The sequence below is a fragment of the Oryctolagus cuniculus genome, chromosome 9 (genome assembly GCF_964237555.1).
Source record: "Oryctolagus cuniculus chromosome 9, mOryCun1.1, whole genome shotgun sequence".
Taxonomy (NCBI): domain Eukaryota; kingdom Metazoa; phylum Chordata; class Mammalia; order Lagomorpha; family Leporidae; genus Oryctolagus; species Oryctolagus cuniculus.
The window spans coordinates 119,194,424-119,213,883 of record NC_091440.1 but is presented as its reverse complement, the minus strand read 5'-3'; the positions used below and the strand labels follow the sequence as shown (position 1 = coordinate 119,213,883).

Here is a 19,460-nt window from a genome sequence, read left to right as displayed (position 1 = left end):
GCTTTATCCATTGCTATAGTACATGGAGTTCTGTTTCAAATTTCATTTTTCCAGTTGTGTCCTTTTTTAAGTTCTTTGTAAATTGGTTTTTATTTAAGGAAAATTTCCCATCCATTAGATTTTCAGGATCACATCAAATGCTTGGTAATTACTACAATTTGATTGTTTTGGTCACTATATAAAGCACAATTGATTTTGTATATTGATCTTGGATCTTACAAGCCTTGGGAATGTAGGTACTGCTTCTTTGCCTTGCTCTGTAGAGTTGTTGATTTCTCTATATAAACAGACATGTTATCTGCAAATAGAGACAGCTTTTTTCTTTTCAATCATTTTTATAGTACTTCTTTTCTTGCCATGTTGCCCTAGTTAGGACTTCTAGAAAAATGTCAAATAGGCTTTGTAAGAGCAAAATCCTTGCCCACTTCCGGATTTTAGGGGGAAATTATTAGTCTTTCATTATTAATTATATGGTAGTTAGGGATTTTTCATACTTGGTGAGTATTCCTTAGAACTATCTCAGGATATTTTTAAAAATGATGAATACATGTTGAATGTTAACAATTTTTCTGCATCTATTGAGGAAAATTTGTAGTTTGATAAATTGGAATAGTACGTCTGCTAGATTGTATTTGTTAAATCTCAGTTTATGTAGTGAAGGATATTGGTCTGTGATTTTTGTGTCATATCTTTGTCAGGTTTTTTACATGTTGGATTATCCTAGTTTTATAAATGCTCTTTCTCTGTTTTCTCAAAGACTTTGTGCAGATTAGTTTTATTTCCTCCTTAAATGTTGAAAAGAATTTCACCAGTAAAGTAATTTTGGCATGAATTTCTTTCTTTATTATATTATTTATTTGTTAGATTATTTATTTCTTTATTAGGTAGAGACTGTATTTCTTTTTAGTTCAGTTTTGGTAAGTTACAGTTTTCAAGCAATTTTCTATTTCACCTAAATTTATGAATATATTGTCATAAAGTTGTTTATGATATTGCCTGATTATCCTTTTAAAGGATGTAGGAAGTGGAAGATAGTTCCTCTTCCATTCCTGACATAGTAATTAATGTTCTCGATGTCTTCATAAATCCAGGTAGAGAGTTAATCATTTGTTGATATCTTTTTCAATCAAATTTAAGGCTCAACCTTGTTGACTTAATTGAGTTTATTCATTTTCTGTGTTACTGCTTTTTATTATCTCTCTGCTGTTTTCATCCTTTGTCTATTGAATTGTCTTTCTTTTCCTAGATTTTAAAGTGGAAATGAAGGTCATTGATTTTGGATCTTTTTTTTCCAGAAATACATATCCAAAACTATAGAGCTAGCCTCTGAATCTTTTTTGAGTTCAATTTTTTAATTTTTTTAAAAAAGGATTTATTTATTTGAAATATATAGGTCTCACACATGGGTGCAGGAGCCCAAGCCCTTGGTCATCTTCAACTGCTTTCCCAGGCACATTAGCAGGGAGCTGGATCAGAAACAGAGCAGCAGAAGCATGAATAAGTGCCCATATAGGATGCTGGAGCTGCAGGCAGTGGCTTTACTTACTACACCACATTGCTGGCCCCAATTCTTTGAATTTTTAAATATGCAGTATTTTCATTAGAATTTAGTTAAAATATTTTCTATTTCCCTTACTGATTGTTTTAATGTGGATTATTAGAAATATGGTATCTCACTATGTGGATCCACCCAGAGGCTGCCTCCATTGTCTCTGTGCTTGGTTCATCCCTCTGTGATCGTCCCATCCTGGTAAAGGTGGGCCTGTGCCTTGCTTCTAGCAATGTAGTCTGGCAAGGATGAAGGTCCCCAGTCAGTGGAGTGTGTTGAGACTGTAGCCCCATTCAGCACCTGCGTAGGAGCCTGATGAGACCCTGATCAGTGAAGCCGGAGGACCCACTGGAATCCTTACCCAGTGAACTTGTGAGATAATACATTTGTGCTGCCTCCTCAACCCCCTACCCCCACCACCCATTTATTTCAGAGAGAGAGAGAGAGAGTAAGAGAGAGAGAGAGAGAGAGAGAGCAAGCCCTTCTATTGATTTGTTCTCCTAAATGTTTGCAACCAACCTGGAATGGGATGGGCTCATCCAGGGAGCTGAGATCTCAGTCAGGGTCTCCCATGTGGGTAGCAGACATAAATATTTTGACCTATCACCTGCTGCCTCCCAGGGTACACATGAGCAAGAAGTTGGAATCAGCAACTTCAAACTTAGGCACTCCCATGCGGTACTCTAGGCTAAGCATCTACCCCTGTTTATGCTGTTTTTAGTTCTTAAGTATATTATAACTTGGTAATCTGTCACATAAAGCCAACAGATTTACTTCTCTTCTCTTTTAAAATTTAATTTCATTTTGATCTGACAACATAGTTTATATTTTTTTATTATAAATGTGTTGCTCTTTGTTTTCTGAGTGAGCATATAGTCTGTACTAGTACTACATGAATATAACAAGATATATATTCTGAAGATATTACATGTATTTTCATAATGTCAAATATCAATTTTTTATAAATATCAAATCATAAGGGGCTGATAATGTTCAGATCTTCAAAGTCTTTACTAGCTGTATATATGTTTTTATTTTGCATCATTCTGAAAATTTTAACCTTTCATCATTATTAAATTTTTGTGTTTTCTAAATTTAATTTTTAATGATTTGAATGAGAGAGTCAACAGAGATTTCCCATCTGTTAGTTTGTTCCCCAAATGCCAGCAACAGTTGACTCCGGGCCAGACTGAATCCAGGAACCAGGAACTCAGTCTGGGTCTCCCAGATGAGGGACAAACTATTTGAGCAATCACCAGAGCCTCCCAGGATGCATCAGGAAGCTGGAATTGAAAAACCCTGGACCAGAATCCAGGCACTCCAGTATGGATGCACAATAGCTATATTAAACATCCACCCATACGTTCATCACTATTAAGTCTTTCTTATTTCTGATTTTTCTGTCTTGAAGTCTGCTTTGCCTGATACAAATTTAAGTGCTTCTGATTTTTTAGGCTTACTATTTTCATTGTATATCTTTTTCTATCCAGTTGTTTTCAATTTATTATCTCTTTATGAAGGATATTTCATAAAGCTTATGGGAATTGGAATTATAAGATGTTTATTTTGTTCTGAAATTCCTGCATATATTTTCTGTAATATTCAATATCCATGAACTTCCTAATGAAAAAATGTGTGTGATTTCAGAAACTTTGCATCAAAATAAACTTTTATTTTAATTCCATTTTCCATGTACTATTGGAAGGAACCCCACATCTGAGGTACATCTTTTTAGATAACAGTTGATTTGGTATTTTTTCCTAAATCAATGTGAAAAAAATCTTTTATATTTTTAGTTAAAACAAAGTGTATGTTGAGTTCACATGCCAGTGTTTGATACTTTTTTTTTCTGTAGTGAAGAGTTGTTTGGTTTTCTGTTTTTTTTTTTTGTATACTTTTTTATTTTTAAATTATAATTATTTTACCTATAAATCTTTTATTTAAGGTAAACAAACTGCATGTTTTTCATATATACAAATTTAGGAACATAGTGATTCTTCTCACCCTACCCTCCCTCACACCCACACTCACATGCTTCTTATTCCACTTTCTACTAGTCCCATTTTTATTTGTTACAAATATCTATTTTTAATTAACTTTACACACATAAGATTAACTCTACACTAAGTAAAGAGTTCAACAAATAGTTTGAAAAAAAAAAAAAGACTGTTCTTCAACAGTCAAAACAAGGGCTCTTCAAAGTCATCACATTTTGAAGTGTCAATTTTACTTCTGTAAATAACCTTTTAGGTATTATATTCGTTACCACAGATCAGGGGGAACATATGGTATTTCTCTTTTTTGGACTGGCTTATTTCACTAAATATATTTTCCATTTGAATTCATTTTGTTGTAAGTGACAGGATTTAATTTATTTTTTACCACTGTGTAGTATTCCATGGTGTACATATCTCATAATTTCTTTATACAGTCTTAAGTTGATAGAAATCTGGGTTGATTCCATATCTTAGCTCTTATGAATTGAGATGCAATAAACATGGGGATACAGGTAACTCTTTCATATGCTGATTTTATTTCCTTTGGGAAAATTCCCAACAGTAGAATAGCTGGGTCACACGGTAGGTCTATATTCACACTTCTGAGGTTTTTCCATAATGTCTTCCACAGTAGCTGTTCCAGTTTACATTCCCATCAACGGTGAATTTCTCCACACATCCTCACCAACATTTGTTGTTTGTTGATTTCTAATGAAAGCTATTCTTTTTTTTTTTTTTAGATTAATTTATTTTTATTTGAAAGGCAGAGAGAGAGAGAGAGAGAGATTGAGAGATTGAGATTCCATGTGCTTGTTCACTCCCCAAATGGCTGCAAAGGCCAGAGATGGGTCAGTCCAAAGCCAGGGGCCAAAGCCTCATCCAGCTCTCCCATATGGGTGCAGGGACCCAAGAGCTTGGGCTATCTTCTGCTTTTTTCCCAGGTGCATCATAGGGAGCTGCATCAAAAGTGGACTTGTACCAGTGAGAACTTGTACCAGCACCCAAATGGGATGCCAGCACTGCAGGTGGCAGCTTTACCTGCTAAGCTACAGTGCCAGCCCTCATGAAAGCCCTCCTAACTGGGGTTATATAAAACCTCATTGTGATTTTGATTTGTGTTTCCCTGATGGTTAGTGATCCTGAGCATTTCTTCATGTGTCTGTGGGCCATTTGAATTTCCTCTTTTGGAAAATGGCTGGAAAATGGAAATTCCCATTTCTTAACTGCATTGTTTGTTTTGTTGTTGAGTTTCTTGAGCTCTTTATAGATTCTAAATATTATTTATAACATAAATAATATCTCCCATTCTGTCAGTTGACTGTTCACTTTGCTGAGAGTTTCTTTTGCAGCACAGAAGCTTCTCAAGTTGATGTGATCTTGTTAGTGAATTTTTGCTTTGATTGCCTGTGCTTCTGGGGTGTTTTCCAAGAAGTCTTTGCCTATGCCATGGTCTTGCAGGGTTTCCTCCAACGTTCTCTAAAATTTGTTGGTATCAGATCACAGATTTAGGTCTTTGATTCATTTTCAGTGGAATTTTGTGTAAGGTATAAGGTAGGGTCTTGCTTCATACTTCCACATTTAGAGATCCAGTTTTCTCAACACCATTTGTTTAAGAGAATGTCCTTGCTCCAGGGGTTTATTTTAGCTACTTTGTCAAAGACAAGTTGGTTGTAGATGAGTGGATTGATTTCTGGAGTTTCTATTGTGTTCCATTGGTCTATCTATCTCTTTGTTGCTAGCACCAAGCTCTTTTGATTATAACTGCCTTGTAGTATGTCTTTAAATCTGGAATTGTGTTGCCTTCAGCTTTGTTTTTGTTTTATAAGATTGCTTTAGATATTTAGGGTCTCCTGTGTTTCCATATGAATTGCAGCATTTTTTCTAGATCTGAGAATGTCCTTGGCATTTTGTTTGGAATCTCATGAATCTGTATATTGCTATCAGTAGTATGAACATTTTGATGATATTGATTCTTCTAATCGATGAACATGGAAGATTTTTCCATTTTTTTGTGTCTTTTTCTTTCTTTAATGTTTTGTGATTTTCATTGTAGAGATCTTTGACATCATTGGGTAATTTATTCTGAGATCCTTGATTTTTGTTGTAGCTACTGTGAATGGGATTGATCTTAGAAGTTGTTTCTCAGCCATGGCATTGTCTGTGTATACAAGGCCTGTTTTTTGTTTGTTAATTGTATATCCTGCCACTTTATCAAACTATTTTATGATTTCCAACAGTCTCTTAGTGGAATCTTTTGAATCCCCTTTACATAGTATCATGTCATCTGCAAATAGGGGGAGTTTGACTAACTCCTTCCCAATTTATATCCCCTTGATTTCTCTTTCTTGTCTAATGGCTCTGGCTAGAAAATCCAGGACTATACTGAATAGTGATGCATCCTTGTCTGGTTCTGGATCTTAGTGGGAATGCTTCCAACTTTTCCCCATTCAGTAAGATGTGGGTTGTAGGTGTGTCATAAATTGCTTTGATTATGTTGAGGAATGGTTCTTCTATACCCAATTTGCTTGAAGTTTTCATCATGAAAGGATGTTGTATTTATTAAATGCTTTCTCTGAATCTATTGAAATAATTATATGGTTTTTGTTCTTCAGTTTTTTTAATGTGATGTATCACATTTATTTACAAATGTTGAAGTATCCCTGCATAACAGAGATAAATATCCCATGATCCCCATGGAAGATCTGTCAGATTTATTATTGGATCCGATTGGCTAGTATTTTGTTGAAGATTTTTGCATCTATACTCATCAGGTAAAATAGTCTGTAGTTCTATTTCTGTGTTGTATCTTTTTCTGGTTTAGGAATTGAGGTGATGCTGGTATCTTAGAAGGAGTTTGGAAGGATTCCTTCCCTTTCAATTGTTTTGAATTGCTTGAGAAGAATTGTCTGGTAGATATCTGGTAGAATTCAGCAGTGAAGCCATTCACTCCTGGGCTTTTCTTTGTTGGGAGGGCCTTTATTACAGATTCAAGCTCTGTCTTGGTTATTGGTCTGTTAGGTTTACTATGTCTTCATGACCCAATTTAGATGGATTGTATGTTTCCAGAAATCTATCCATTTCTTCTAGGTTATTTGATTCATTGGCATACAGCTCTTTGTAGTAATTCCTAATCATTATTTTTATTTCTGTGCTATCTATTGTTACATTCCCTTTTTTCATCTCTGATTTTATTGATTTGGGTCTTTTCCTTTTTTCTTTGGTTAGTTGGGCCAATAGTATATCAATTTTGTTTATTCTTTCAAAAAACAGCCCTTTGTTTTGGTAATATTTTGTTTTTCTTGGTTTTAATTTTGTTTATTCTCTAATTTTAATTTTCTTTTCTATCACTAATTTTGGATTTGGTTTGTTGTTATTTTTCTGGGTCCTTGAGATGCATTGATAGATTATTCATTTGGTGCCTTTTCAATTTCTTGATATAGGCACCAAATGCTGTAATTGCTTCCCTCTTAACAATGCTTGTGCTGTAGCAAATAAGCTTTGATATATTGTATTGTCTTCATTGATTTCCAGAACTTTTTTGATTTCTGCTTTGATTTCTTCTATGACCAGCTGTTCATTAAGGAGCATGTTGTTCAGACTCCATGTGTTTGCATATGTTTTACAGATTCTTGAGTTGTTGATTTCCAGCTTTTTCCCATTGTGGTCCAAGGAGATGCATGACATGATTTCAGTTTATTGAATTTGCTGAGACTTGCTTTATGGCCTATCATGTGGTCTATCCTTGAGAAAGTTGCGTGCACTGGTGAGAAGAATGTGTCTCCTGCAACTGTAGGATGAAAAGTTCTGTAGATAGCCATTCGGTCCACTTGGTGTATACTGTCAAATCTCTTGTTTCTTTGCTGATGTTCTATCTGGTTCATCTGGCCATTGCTGAAAATGTAGCATTAAGGTCCCCCATTATTGTTTAATTGGAATCTATGTCTCTCTTTAGATCCATTACCATTTTTTTAAATAGCCAGGCACCCTATAATTGGGTGCATATAAGTTTATTATAGTCACATCTTCCTATTGAATTGATCCCTTAATCATTACATAGTTCCCTTCTTTGTCATGTAACAGTTTTGTGTTAAAGTCTATTTTAAGTTTTGTGTTTAAGTCTATATCAAGATGGTTACACCAGCTCTTTTTTTTGGTTTCTGTTAGCATGGAATATCTTTTTTCTATCATTTTACTTTCTGTTTGTGTGCATCTTTGGTGGTGAGATGTATTTCTGTAGGCAGCAAATAGATAGGTCTTGTATTCACTCAGTAAGTCTGTGTATTTAGATGAGAGAATTTAGGCCATTTACATTCATGGTTATTATTAATGAGTAATGGCTTGTTACTGCCTTTTCTCCATAAATATTCCTACTATTTACTTTGGATCTTTTATACTTTTACTGGGAGATTTTCTTTCTTCACATTTTTTCATAATGATGACTCTGTTTCTGTGTGTAGCACATCCTTAAGCATCTTTTGTAAGGCTGGACACATGAAAAAATTTTTGAATTTATGTTTGTTATGGAAGGTATTTATTTTACCTTCATTCATACAATGAGAGATTTGCAGGGTATGGTATTCTAAGTTGTCAGTTTTTTTCTTTTAAGACTTGGAATATATCTCACCATTCTCTCCTAGCCTTTAGGGTTTCTGATGAAAAGTCAACTGTGAGTCTAATTTGAGATTCTCCAGAAGTAATCTGGCATTTTTCTCCTGCACATTTTAGAATCTTTGATGTATATTTTACTGTTGAGAGTTTGACAACAATGTGTCGTGGTGAAGATCTTTTCTGGTCATGTCTATTAAGAGTTCTCTGTGCTTCCTGTACTTGGGTGTCCCTTTCTTTATCCAAATTAGTGAATTTTTCTGTGAGTATTTCACTAAAAAAGCCTTCTAATTCATTCTCTTTTTGCTCCTTCAGGAACTTCTAAGACCTAAATGTTGGGCCATTTGATTGTATCCTGTAAATCTCTAATACTGCTTTTAATTTTTCTAATTTCTTCTTTCTCTTCTTCTTCCTCCTCCTCCTCCTTCTTTTTCTTTCTCTTCTTTTTCTTTTTTGGTTTGACAATAAAATTTCCAAAGATTTGTCTTGCAGTGCAGATATTCTTTCTTCTGCCTCATTGAGTCTGTTAAGGCTTTCCACCACATTTTTTATTTGTTCTATTAAATTCTTCATTTCTAATACTTTATTTTGGTTTCTCTTTAAAATCTCAATTTCATGGGAAAAAATCTCATTCATGTCATGTATGGATTTCTTTAAATCATGGAATTGCTTCTGAGTAATCCTATGATTACTCTTTTGATTCCCATTTTAACAGTCTCTTCATTTTTACATCTAGTATTAAAGTATTTTGTTCTATTGGGGGCATCATGTTGTCTTATTCTTGTTTCTTGAATTTCTGCATTTATTTTTAGGCATTTGTGGAGATATTTGTTGGTATTTTTTACTGCTATGGCTCTTACCTTGAGACTGTGCCTTTCTGGCTTAGTGGAGTGTCTGTTCTTTCAAGGAATACCCAGAGGCGTATACTGGGTGTGGTGAGGGAGCTCTGTTCAGTGATCCAGGGTGTGGGGAGTATTCAAGTGACACCCAATTTGGGCTTGGTAGATCTTTATTTTTATTAGAGGGGAGTGTTTGATCAGCTCTGTTGGTGTAGTCTTACCCTTACCTCCTCTTCTCTAAGGCAACCAATGCTGGGGTGCTAGCCCCAGTGGGTGCAATATTCATCCACATTGCCACATGAAACACTCTAATGATCTATGTAGTCCTCATTGTGAGCACAGATCCCAATGCACTGACCCACCCCAGGTCATCAGCGAGCCCCAAGTGTGTGGAGCCCCCTATAGTGACTGCACAGAGACCCAGTCATACTCTGTACCCTCCCACACAGCCACAGTGTTTCCACAGTTCTAGTGCACAAGGCTTCCATCCACAGGGTGCTGAGTATCTATTCCACCCTGCCAGTCCATCGTATCCACAGAGAGGCAGAGACGTTCCCAGAGCCAGTTGCCTGTGAGTACTCCACCCATGCAGCCTGAGCCCCAGAGCTTGTGATGTGCTGGGAGGCTGGTGGCACCTCATAGTCCTACGTGGACACCCGCTCCCTGTCAGTCCTCCTAGCCAGACTCAGGCTTCTCTGCTGGTTGCTGGGCATGTGGACACAAGTTGGCATAGCTGTTTCGCATGTCCAGAATGGAGCCTTCCCTCTCTCAGCCAGTTGCAGGCCGTCATTGTTGTGGGACTGGGGAGAGAGAAACCTGCCTCTTTTTTTTCTCTAGGTTGGCAAGTTCATTGTTCCCCCCAGGGCTGGGGCAAATTCAGGCCAGGCTCTCCTGTCTCGCAGCCATAGCACCAGTGGCTTGTGCTGCTGCAGTCTTCTCTAACCTCACTCTCCAAAGCTGGTTTGGGACTCTTGGCTTCAGGGGTCTGTGTTGTGTCTGTGCTGCATGTACACAACCTCCATACAGAGCCATAGCATCCCGCTAACTTGAGTGGAGTTTTCATTGCAGTTTTCTCCTTAATTTTTCCCTGAGATTGTACTGTCTCTGCTTTTTTCTTTTTTCTTTTTTAAACTATCTCCCCCCTAGCCTAAAGCAGTAAGCTTCCTCCCTATTCTGCCATCTTGTAATCTGGTACTTTTTTTAACTAAGGAAACTCTGTTCACCTTTAACCTTTTGTCTCTGATAGGGTTATCCAAACAGGATTTTCTTATTTATATGTGTTTCAGAGTTCTTCTTTATTAGTCCATATTCATCCAGTCTACTTTGAACTTTGGATAAAGTTCCTCACTAGAAGATTTCTAGGAAAATCTCGTGTTTGCTGCACAATGCTGGCTGTGGTTGTGAGATGGTATAGATCCCTGCCTTTGTACTCTGACTGCCTGGCTGGCATCTAACTTGACTTGGTAGCATCACTGTTGTCTGTGCTGTGCAGATGGAATGAGAGAAGGCTCATTTGTTGTATGCATGTTGCTCTGTGAAGCAGAAATCCTGCTCCATCACAACAAACATTCCACGACAATTGCAGGGTGATTCTGACATATGCCCTGGGGAGCTGACACACATTTAGCTACTGGAGACATCACAAAAATATCAACTTGTGAAATCTTCAAGTAATCAGGGCTCTTAAAAAACCAAGACCAGAACAGAAACCCCACCCCATTTTTTAAAAAGATTTATTTATTTATTCCAGTGGGAGAGTTACAGACACAGAGAGAAAGGTCTTCCATCTACAGATCCACTCCCCAAAATGGCCGCATGGCAGGGGCTTGGCCAATCTGAAACCAGGAGCCAGTAATTTCTTCTGGGTCTCTCACATGGGTGCAGGGGCCCAGGCACTTGGGCAATCCTCTGTTGCTTTTCCGGAACATTAGCAGGGAGCTAGATTGGAAGTGGGGCAGTTGGGACACAAACTGAAGCCCATATGTGATGCCAGCGTTACAGGTAGAGGTGTAGCTTACTATGCCACAGCGCTGGCCCTGAGAAACTCGCTCTTAAAATTGACAGAGTCGCACGTAAATCTGAGAAGTGTAGATCGCTCTCATTACATGTTTCCTTATATCTTCCTGTCTGTCTCACACAATTGGAGAGAAAAAACCCAGTATTTTAAAGTTAATACTCTTTTGATTCAAAACTCCAGAAGTACACTCAAATATGTTATTTTCTAGTCAAATAAAATTATGTGCAAATAGAGTACTTAAAATTGCCTTGTTATTAAAAATTGCTGTATTTATATTGACTTGTTAGTGAAATTTGTAAAAATATCAGGGAAAGATTACATGTTATTCTTTCATTTTCTTTAATTTTATTTTCCCAGCCTTGTTCTTGTATTGGGTGATGGCTTTTATTACAAAAACAATAAAACTGGTCAAGTACTGGCAGTCTGGTTGGGGGGTGTCAGACCTGCGCTTCTGCATCACGGGCATCATGGTCATCTTGAATGGGCTGCTGATGGCAGTGGAGATCAATGTCATTCGGATCAGAGTAGGTATCTAATAATCTTTTGTTTGATTGGATGAATTTAGGACCCCAACATTAAAGATCAGGCAACCAGAAGTCATTGGTACTTCAAAGACTGAGCAAATGTATGTGATTTAAATGTGTAAATCTAAAGTAGAATTAATATGAGAAGTCTCAATGTGCTCCTAGAATCTATTCATTCACAAATAATAGTTGAGTGTTTCTTCAGTGCCAAGTGCATGCTTGGTGTATGTTACAGATTAACCTGTTTCTCTCAGGAAGTCCATCATTCACACTTGTTGCTGATCATACCTAAGTTAAGCCAAATAATGCATCTCCAGAAGCTTAGGACTGAAAAGAAGATAATGTAATCCAGTGTGCTCATTTTACTGATGAAGAAACTATAGAGCTGGCTTTAGTTGTAGGTCCAGAGTAGTATGGTCAAGTTCCATACATGGTTTGTGGTCACAGAACCACTATGTTTTTTACCACATCACGCTGTCAGTCATGTTGTATGAGATATTAGTGAGTGACTTTTCAGTATTCATTTTTTACAGCAGACAACTTGAGTTTGCTGCAGGTGTGCTAAAATAAAAGCCACAGTGAGTGCAGAGAACAGTCTTTTAGCATCAGTGAAGCACACATTAACAGCAACTCAGCAATGACATTGTTAATGTGTTTAAAAATCTAAAGAATGTCAATCTTGACTTACTTGTTACTCTACCAGAGGATATTATAAAGATTAATTCTCAATGAATACTAACTTTGAAAAGGTCAGTTGATTATTTTAACTTTGGCCCCGTGTGTGTTAAATATGGAAAGCTGGTGTTTAACTAGTTCATCTAGTTAACTAGTCACAACAAAAGGGGGATATTTCAAAAAATATTTCAGGAGGGGATGGAAGGAGGGATTAAAATGCAAATTTTGATGGCCTGAAATGAAAATATGGTAAAGACTGGAATTTTATTTTTAATACGTGGGGAAAGAATTAGACTAATATGGTGGAACTGTCTTGCCACAGAGATACGTATTCTTCATGAATCCTCAGAAAGTAAAGCCTCCTGAAGACCTCCAGGATCTGGGCGTGAGATTTCTTCAACCGTTTGTGAATTTACTGTCCAAAGCCACATACTGGTGGATGAACACACTGATTATATCTGCTCATAAGAAGCCCATTGATCTGAAGGCAATTGGGAAATTGCCAATAGCCATGAGAGCAGTAACAAATTATGTTTGCCTGAAGGATGCCTATGAAGAACAAAAGGTAACTGAGTGTGTGTCTTCCCTATCCATAGCTTTAGAGAATGGGTCTATTACGTATAAAGGTACCAAGCTCAAATAATTTCTGTCATTCAAGAACAAATTTCCTCTGTCTTACCTAGTAGTTTTGACTCCTGTTCATTGGGCTGCTAAGGAAAGACTTAAAGAGCCAGTGAGGTAGAATTAGGTTATTTTGTATTTGGAGAGTAAGAATTAAACTCAATGATAGTGTGTATATTCCATATTACCATTAAAAAATACATGGCATTTTTATTAAGCATTTTCTCAAGCATCATGTTAATACTTAAATTATATATAGGTTATATAGATCATACTCACTCTTTGTTAAATAAAGGATTTTAAGTAAAATCTTTAAAATAAAATAAAATAAAACTTTTAAGTCAAAGTTTTAAACAAAAGAATTATTTCCTTATCTGAAGGACAGAGAGAGGCAGAGAGAGAGTGAGAGTGAGAGCTTTTTACCCCTTGGTTCACTCTCCAAATGGCTACAGTGACCAGGGCTTGATCAGGCCAAAGTCAGGAGCCTGGAACTCCGTTTGGGTCACCTACATAGATGGCAGAGGCTCAAGAATGATCTTCCACTACTTTCCCAGTAGTGCCTTGATCAGAAGTAGAGCATTTGGAACTTGAACCAGTGCTCATATAGGATGCTGGCGGCTCAGGCAACTTGCTTAATTCTCTGAGGCACAATGCCGGCCATGATACTGACTTTTAAAAATTAAAATTCTTAATTACTGACAAAAATTTGGATAGTATAGTTTAAAATTGGGAGTCTAAATTTTAAGTGCAAGGGTGGCATCTACCTACTCTATGTGTCATCCCATTTACCTTCTTTAATTTTTTGAAGATTTATTTGAGAGAGAAAGAGAGAGAGAGAGAAAGAGAGATCTTCCTTCCACTGGTTCACTCCCAAATGATTGCAGTGGCCAGAGCTGGGCTAATCCAAAGTCCGGAGCCAATAGCTTCCTTGGGATCTCCCACGTAGGTGCAGAGGCCTAAGGACTTGGGCCATCTTCCGCTGCTTTCCCAGGCCATTAGTGGGGAACTGGATCAGAAATGGAGCCATGGGAACTTGAAGCGGCGCCCAAATGGGATGCTGGCACCACAGGCAGGGACTTAACCTACTATGCTATGGTGCCGGCCCCATCCTGTTTACTTTCTAAAATTGGTTTCCTCTGGTACTTTCTTTGAATGTTAATTATTACTTTGAAAGCTTCAAAGATAAAAATGTGGAAATTTTCAGTTTGTCTTACTATTATTTTGGAATGTCACAGTATTAGATGTGTTTTGTATTGCAGTTATCTTCAAATCCCAGAAGACTTAAAAAATTTTAGTATTCACTACTACCCTGGAGAGAAAGTAGGGTATGGTGAATAAGTTACAAGTTTTTGGCTATTGTAAGTCAAGATCAACAAAGCATTTATGGTAAATGATGACACTGACTTTTGTTTTGTGGTAGACGTGAGTGTTATGAAATTAATATTGCCGGAAATGAGTACTATGAATGAACCTGAGTCATTTCTCTGGTTTCACCTCTGGGAAAAACATTGCATCATATTTTAAAAACTTCTCTGCTGAAGTAAAAATTTGCAGTATGGTGTAGGCATAGCTTTAATTTTCTTAGTGCTTTTAACAACATAGATCAGGGCTGGCGCCGCAGCTCACTAGGCTAATCCTCTGCCTGCGGCGCCGGCACACCGGGTTCTAGTCCCGGTCGGGGTGCCGGATTCTGTGCCGGTTGTCCCTCTTCCAGGCCAGCTCTCTGCTGTGGCCAGGGAGTGCAGTGGAGGATGGCCCAAGTGCTTGGGCCCTGCACCCCATGGGAGACCAGGAGAAGCACCTGGCTCCTGCCATCGGATCAGCGCGGTGTGCCGGCCGCAGCGCGCTGGCCGCGGCGGCCATTGGAGGGTGAACCAACGGCAAAAGGAAGACCTTTCTGTCTGTCTGTCTCTCTCTCTCACTGTCCACTCTGCCTCTCAAAAAAAAAAAAAAAAAAAAAAGAACAACAACAACAACATAGATCAGGTTGAATTTGGTACAGTAATGTCTTTTGTCAGTAAACTTTAGAAAATAACAGTCCTCTAACAGAAAATACATTATGAAGCACAACTGAGGTCCATCCCATTGAATTGGTTTATTTGTTGCAAAGAAAAATTTTATCCACCTCGTCCCCAAATTTTAATGATGGATATTATCCAGGTTTTGAGATCTGTACAGTTAACAGCTGTAAAGATGTGAAGCCATGAGTTAATTGAAGCATTTTAGGCATCCTTTATTTTGCCTTTCTTTTAGGAATACCTAGCAAACACAAAGTTACCGTAGTTTTTGGAAAGTGTTGACTACCATTCACAGAGATGGAAAAACTGGTAGGAAAAATAATTTGAGGTTGGGAAGATTCAGTTTGTTTAGGTTGTAATAGTCTGGTAGATAAACCTCTGGTGATATACATACTTCAGAAAATTTGGCTGGTGTGTCTATAACTTTAACTTCTACTGTTGTTCCCTCATTAAAGATTAACAGATGGTATTATTTAATGTCTATGAGAGACACAAATTTTCCAAGCCAAAAGAAATTAAAACTGTACATAGTTTTAAGTCTTTGGCATCATCTTTTGACAATTAAAAATAATAGAATCTCAGAAATTCTGACCTGTTTTTATTCTGTTGACTTCATTGAAATGCATTTAATACCAACTCTTAGTTACAATGAAAGAATATATAGAATTGTGTATTCTATACTGAAAAGGACTCATTAAAATTTCTCTAAACTTTAAGTTGTCATTTTATTTATGTATGTATTTACTTGAAAGGGGAAGAGGGAGGGAGAGAGGGAGAGTTATTGATTGATTATTCATCCACTAGTTGACTCCCCAAATGTCCACAACAGTTGGGCTGTGCCAGTCTGAAGTTGGGAGACAAGAAATCCTGCTGGGTCTCCCATAGAAGGTAGCAGAAATGAGTGTATTTGAGCTGTTAGTGCACAGCCAGCATATATCAGCTAGCTAGGTTAAAAGTGGGGCAGGGATGCACACCCAGGCACTCTGATATGAATTGTGGGAATCCTCACCCTAGACCCAAACACTTGCCTCTCTACGCTTTCAAAGTATTTTCAGGACTCTTGTAAGGAATTTGCATAGTTGCTGATATTAGTTGCTGCCATAGAAGATTTTACTTTGGTTTATCTGGTTTCACTTTCAGAAAAAAGCAGCAGATCATCCAAACCGGACTCCATCTATATGGCTTGCCATGTACAGAGCTTTTGGACGGCCGATTCTGCTTAGCAGCACATTTCGGTATCTGGCTGACTTACTGGGATTTGCCGGGCCGCTCTGTATTTCTGGAATAGTTCAGCGTGTAAATGAAACCCAAAATGGAACAAATAACACAACCGGAGTAAGTTTGTGATACTTGTCAAAGGAAGCATGTTACTGGCAGATTTTGGTGTAATGGTCACTTTCCATTAATACGTTCCTGTGAGTAGCTTAAGCAGTCTTACTGACAGTTTGAATGCTTATGTTAGGACAAAAATAATCATTTTTCTTGTATAGAAAGTCATGTGTCTATGTATTCACTGAAGGTAGCTGACCAACAAAATTATTTTGGGGATTCAATGCCCATAAATATTTGGTGAACCTCTGTATGCCAGAAATTATGGACAGAAATCTTGCATTCTTTGGATCTTCATAGCAATCTTTTAAAGAATTTTCAGCATGAGGAATGGTTGAGGCATATATTTAGAGGCCCATGACCAATGATATTAAAATATGATTTATAATATTGTACATTTCTTTTTTCATATAATAAAATTCATTAATCTCTTTGCTAATGAATAAAGCAAATAGTGATATATTTTATTATGCATTATATTGTTATTTGGGAGATATATGGTATATATTTTCACCTAAAAAGTTATGAGTTTAATGCTTTTTAAAAAAGGATTTTTTTTTTGTTTATTTGAAAGGCAGACTTGCAGAGAAATGGAGGCAGAGAGAGAGAGAGAGGTCTTCCATGTGCTGGTTCATTGCCCTAATGGCTACAATGGCCAGAGCTGGGCTCATCTGAAGCCAGGCGCCTAGAGCTTCTTTGGGGTCTCCCATGTGGGTGCAGGGACTCAAGGACTTGGGCCATCTTTTATAGATTTTCCAGGCCATAGCAAGGAGCTGCATTGGAAGTAGAGCAGCCAGGACTTGAAGCAGGTGCTGGCATTGCAGGAGGTGGCTTTACCTGCTAAGCCATAGCGCCACCCAAGTTATATGTTTAGATTACATTTATAACAATAAATGTATAGTATATAATTCAGTCAAATTTGTTATGAATATGTAACCTTTCATTTTCCATTCTTAAGAAGGTCTGGATCATGAACATTCTAGTTTAAAATAATTTATTTCCCTAGTTTCGTAGATACTAACTCTCGTTCAGATTGATTAACTCTCACTTTATATTCCTTCAATCTGATTGTCATGCTCATCTTTCCATCTGTTTAAATTTTGTGCATTATCATAGCCTATGTTAAATGCTGCCTCGGCAGCAAAGCCATTTTCTGATTATCCTACTTGAAATTTGCTTCTCCTCAGTATTTGCCTAACACTTGATTAACTTTAGGTGGATACTTTCTACATCTGCCGTCTTCATAATAAACCATGTTACTCACGGATCAGTTCATCTTTTTGGGTTGTGAGTTCTTTGAACAGAATGATTGAACTATTCACATTTGTACCTACAATTCTCAGCCTGGATTCTTGCACATATTCGTGTTTAATTACTATTGAAGTGAACCACATATTTTCACTGCTGAATGCACTTGCCATTTTTGGCCTTGCTACCCTAATTAGATACATATCTAAATTCTGCAGAGTACTGCCACCATCCTTGTCTCTTACACATATTGACCATGTGTTTTTCTGAGACACGGTAGAACTTGTGGCTTTATATGTATCTCCATGACACAAGTGTGAGGGACTAGAGGTAGAGGCTGAACTTTTGATGTAGAAAATGAGGAGTATCCGAATGGCCATAATGTGCTTAGTTGATTGTTACCTTTGCTTGCTTCTAACAAACATGTTTCCATATAAAACCATCATTAGAAACAAAGATGAAGGGATTTTACATATCTATGATTAATTTAGTCACATTCCTACTAAAATGAACTTTCCTAAGTTGTGTTTGGTTACTGGAAGAGTCACATGGGTAAAGTCAGTAATCTGATATTTTATACTTTGTAACTTACTTCACTAATATAAATTATGATACGGAAGAACTGGGAAAAGTCAACTTGTAGAATTATTCTGAAGTAGTAAGGTTGTGGAACTTGTATTTTATTTTCATTGATTTTACTGACAGCTCTCAGTTTTGTGGTTCCTAGTTCTACATTACAGTCTAAACTAAATTCTACTTTTTATTTTTCCTGCTTCTCATTTAGCTTAGATAGAATATGAAGCATTTTCCAAAAGTTCATGGAAAATGTGTTATAAAAATCTCTGCATAGATGTCAGTGTTTTTCAGCCAGATGGATTTCTTTTCTAAATTTCAGTTTCCCCTGAACTTCTCAATTATCTTTTCTTTGCAGGACAATGTATGCAAATTTTTAAAAATATGCATTGACCCCTTTTCTACAAAAGACATTCTAGCCATCTTAAGTCATTGGGGATTTTATTCATCACTACTTTTTTGTATTTGTGTACATTCTAGGGGAAAGCCAAAATTGCCTGTTGTGGCTCATTCTACTTACATTATGATGACTTTGAGTATTTATATGTGAATACCATATAGCTTTATTTAATGTAGACTATAGACTTGGTATACGAAAAGACTTGCTTAAATTTGTCTCTTTTTTTTTCTTTTGGGACAAGATTTCAGAAATTCTCTCATCCAAGGAATTTCTCGAAAATGCTTATGTTCTTGCAGTTCTTCTCTTCTTGGCTCTTATTCTGCAAAGGACGTTTTTGCAGGCTTCCTACTACGTAACCATAGAGACTGGCATCAACCTCCGCGGAGCTCTGTTGGTAGGTGCAAGCTTTGATTGGTCTTTGTGTCTCAAAAAGTCCATATCTGATCCAGGGAAAGGAACAGTAGTAGCTTCACTTTTTCACTTTTGCTTTTTCATTCCACTTGGGCTTTGATATTACAACAGCAACATTTGCAGGATGGAAGAAATACAGAGCTAATTAGAGTATTAACTTAAAAATAACATAACATGTTAAGAAAAAAATATTTAATTCTTGTATTTACTCATCCCTGATTCTGTTTGTTATTGAGCTTATGTTTAAAGTTGAATATATATTTTGATGATATTTCTAGAAAAAGGTATCTAATTGAGGACTAACAGTACACTAAAAAAGTAGACTTTGAAGGTGGGTATACAGGACTTTGTTATTTTTCAAAAAGTTTAAAACGTCTTCGATGAAAATAATTATAGTGCTGATGTTAAGTTTTAAAGTGTGTCTTGTTTTTTTTTTTTTGCAGGCCATGATATACAATAAAATACTCAGGCTCTCTACATCTAACTTATCCATGGGTGAGATGACCCTGGGACAGATCAACAATTTGGTTGCCATTGAAACCAATCAACTCATGTGGTTCTTGTTCCTGTGCCCCAATCTGTGGGCCATGCCTGTTCAGGTAGATCATGATAACTAAGATTCTCATTTGCAGAGGGGAAAAAAAAAAAAAATGA

The 19,460-nt window shown here is 37.0% G+C and overlaps 1 protein-coding gene across 8 annotated transcripts in view; it reads left to right on the top strand.

Moving 5' to 3' along the window:
- The window catches only part of ABCC9 (ATP binding cassette subfamily C member 9), a 151,220-nt gene that overhangs the window by 22,160 nt on the left and 109,600 nt on the right, over positions 1 to 19,460 (top strand). For all 8 annotated transcript variants that reach the window (XM_070048295.1, XM_070048296.1, XM_017343242.3 and 5 more), the window contains 5 exon segments: positions 11,365 to 11,531; positions 12,529 to 12,771; positions 15,986 to 16,180; positions 18,637 to 18,789; positions 19,250 to 19,405. In XM_070048295.1, the coding sequence (XP_069904396.1) occupies positions 11,365 to 11,531; positions 12,529 to 12,771; positions 15,986 to 16,180; positions 18,637 to 18,789; positions 19,250 to 19,405 (914 nt within the window).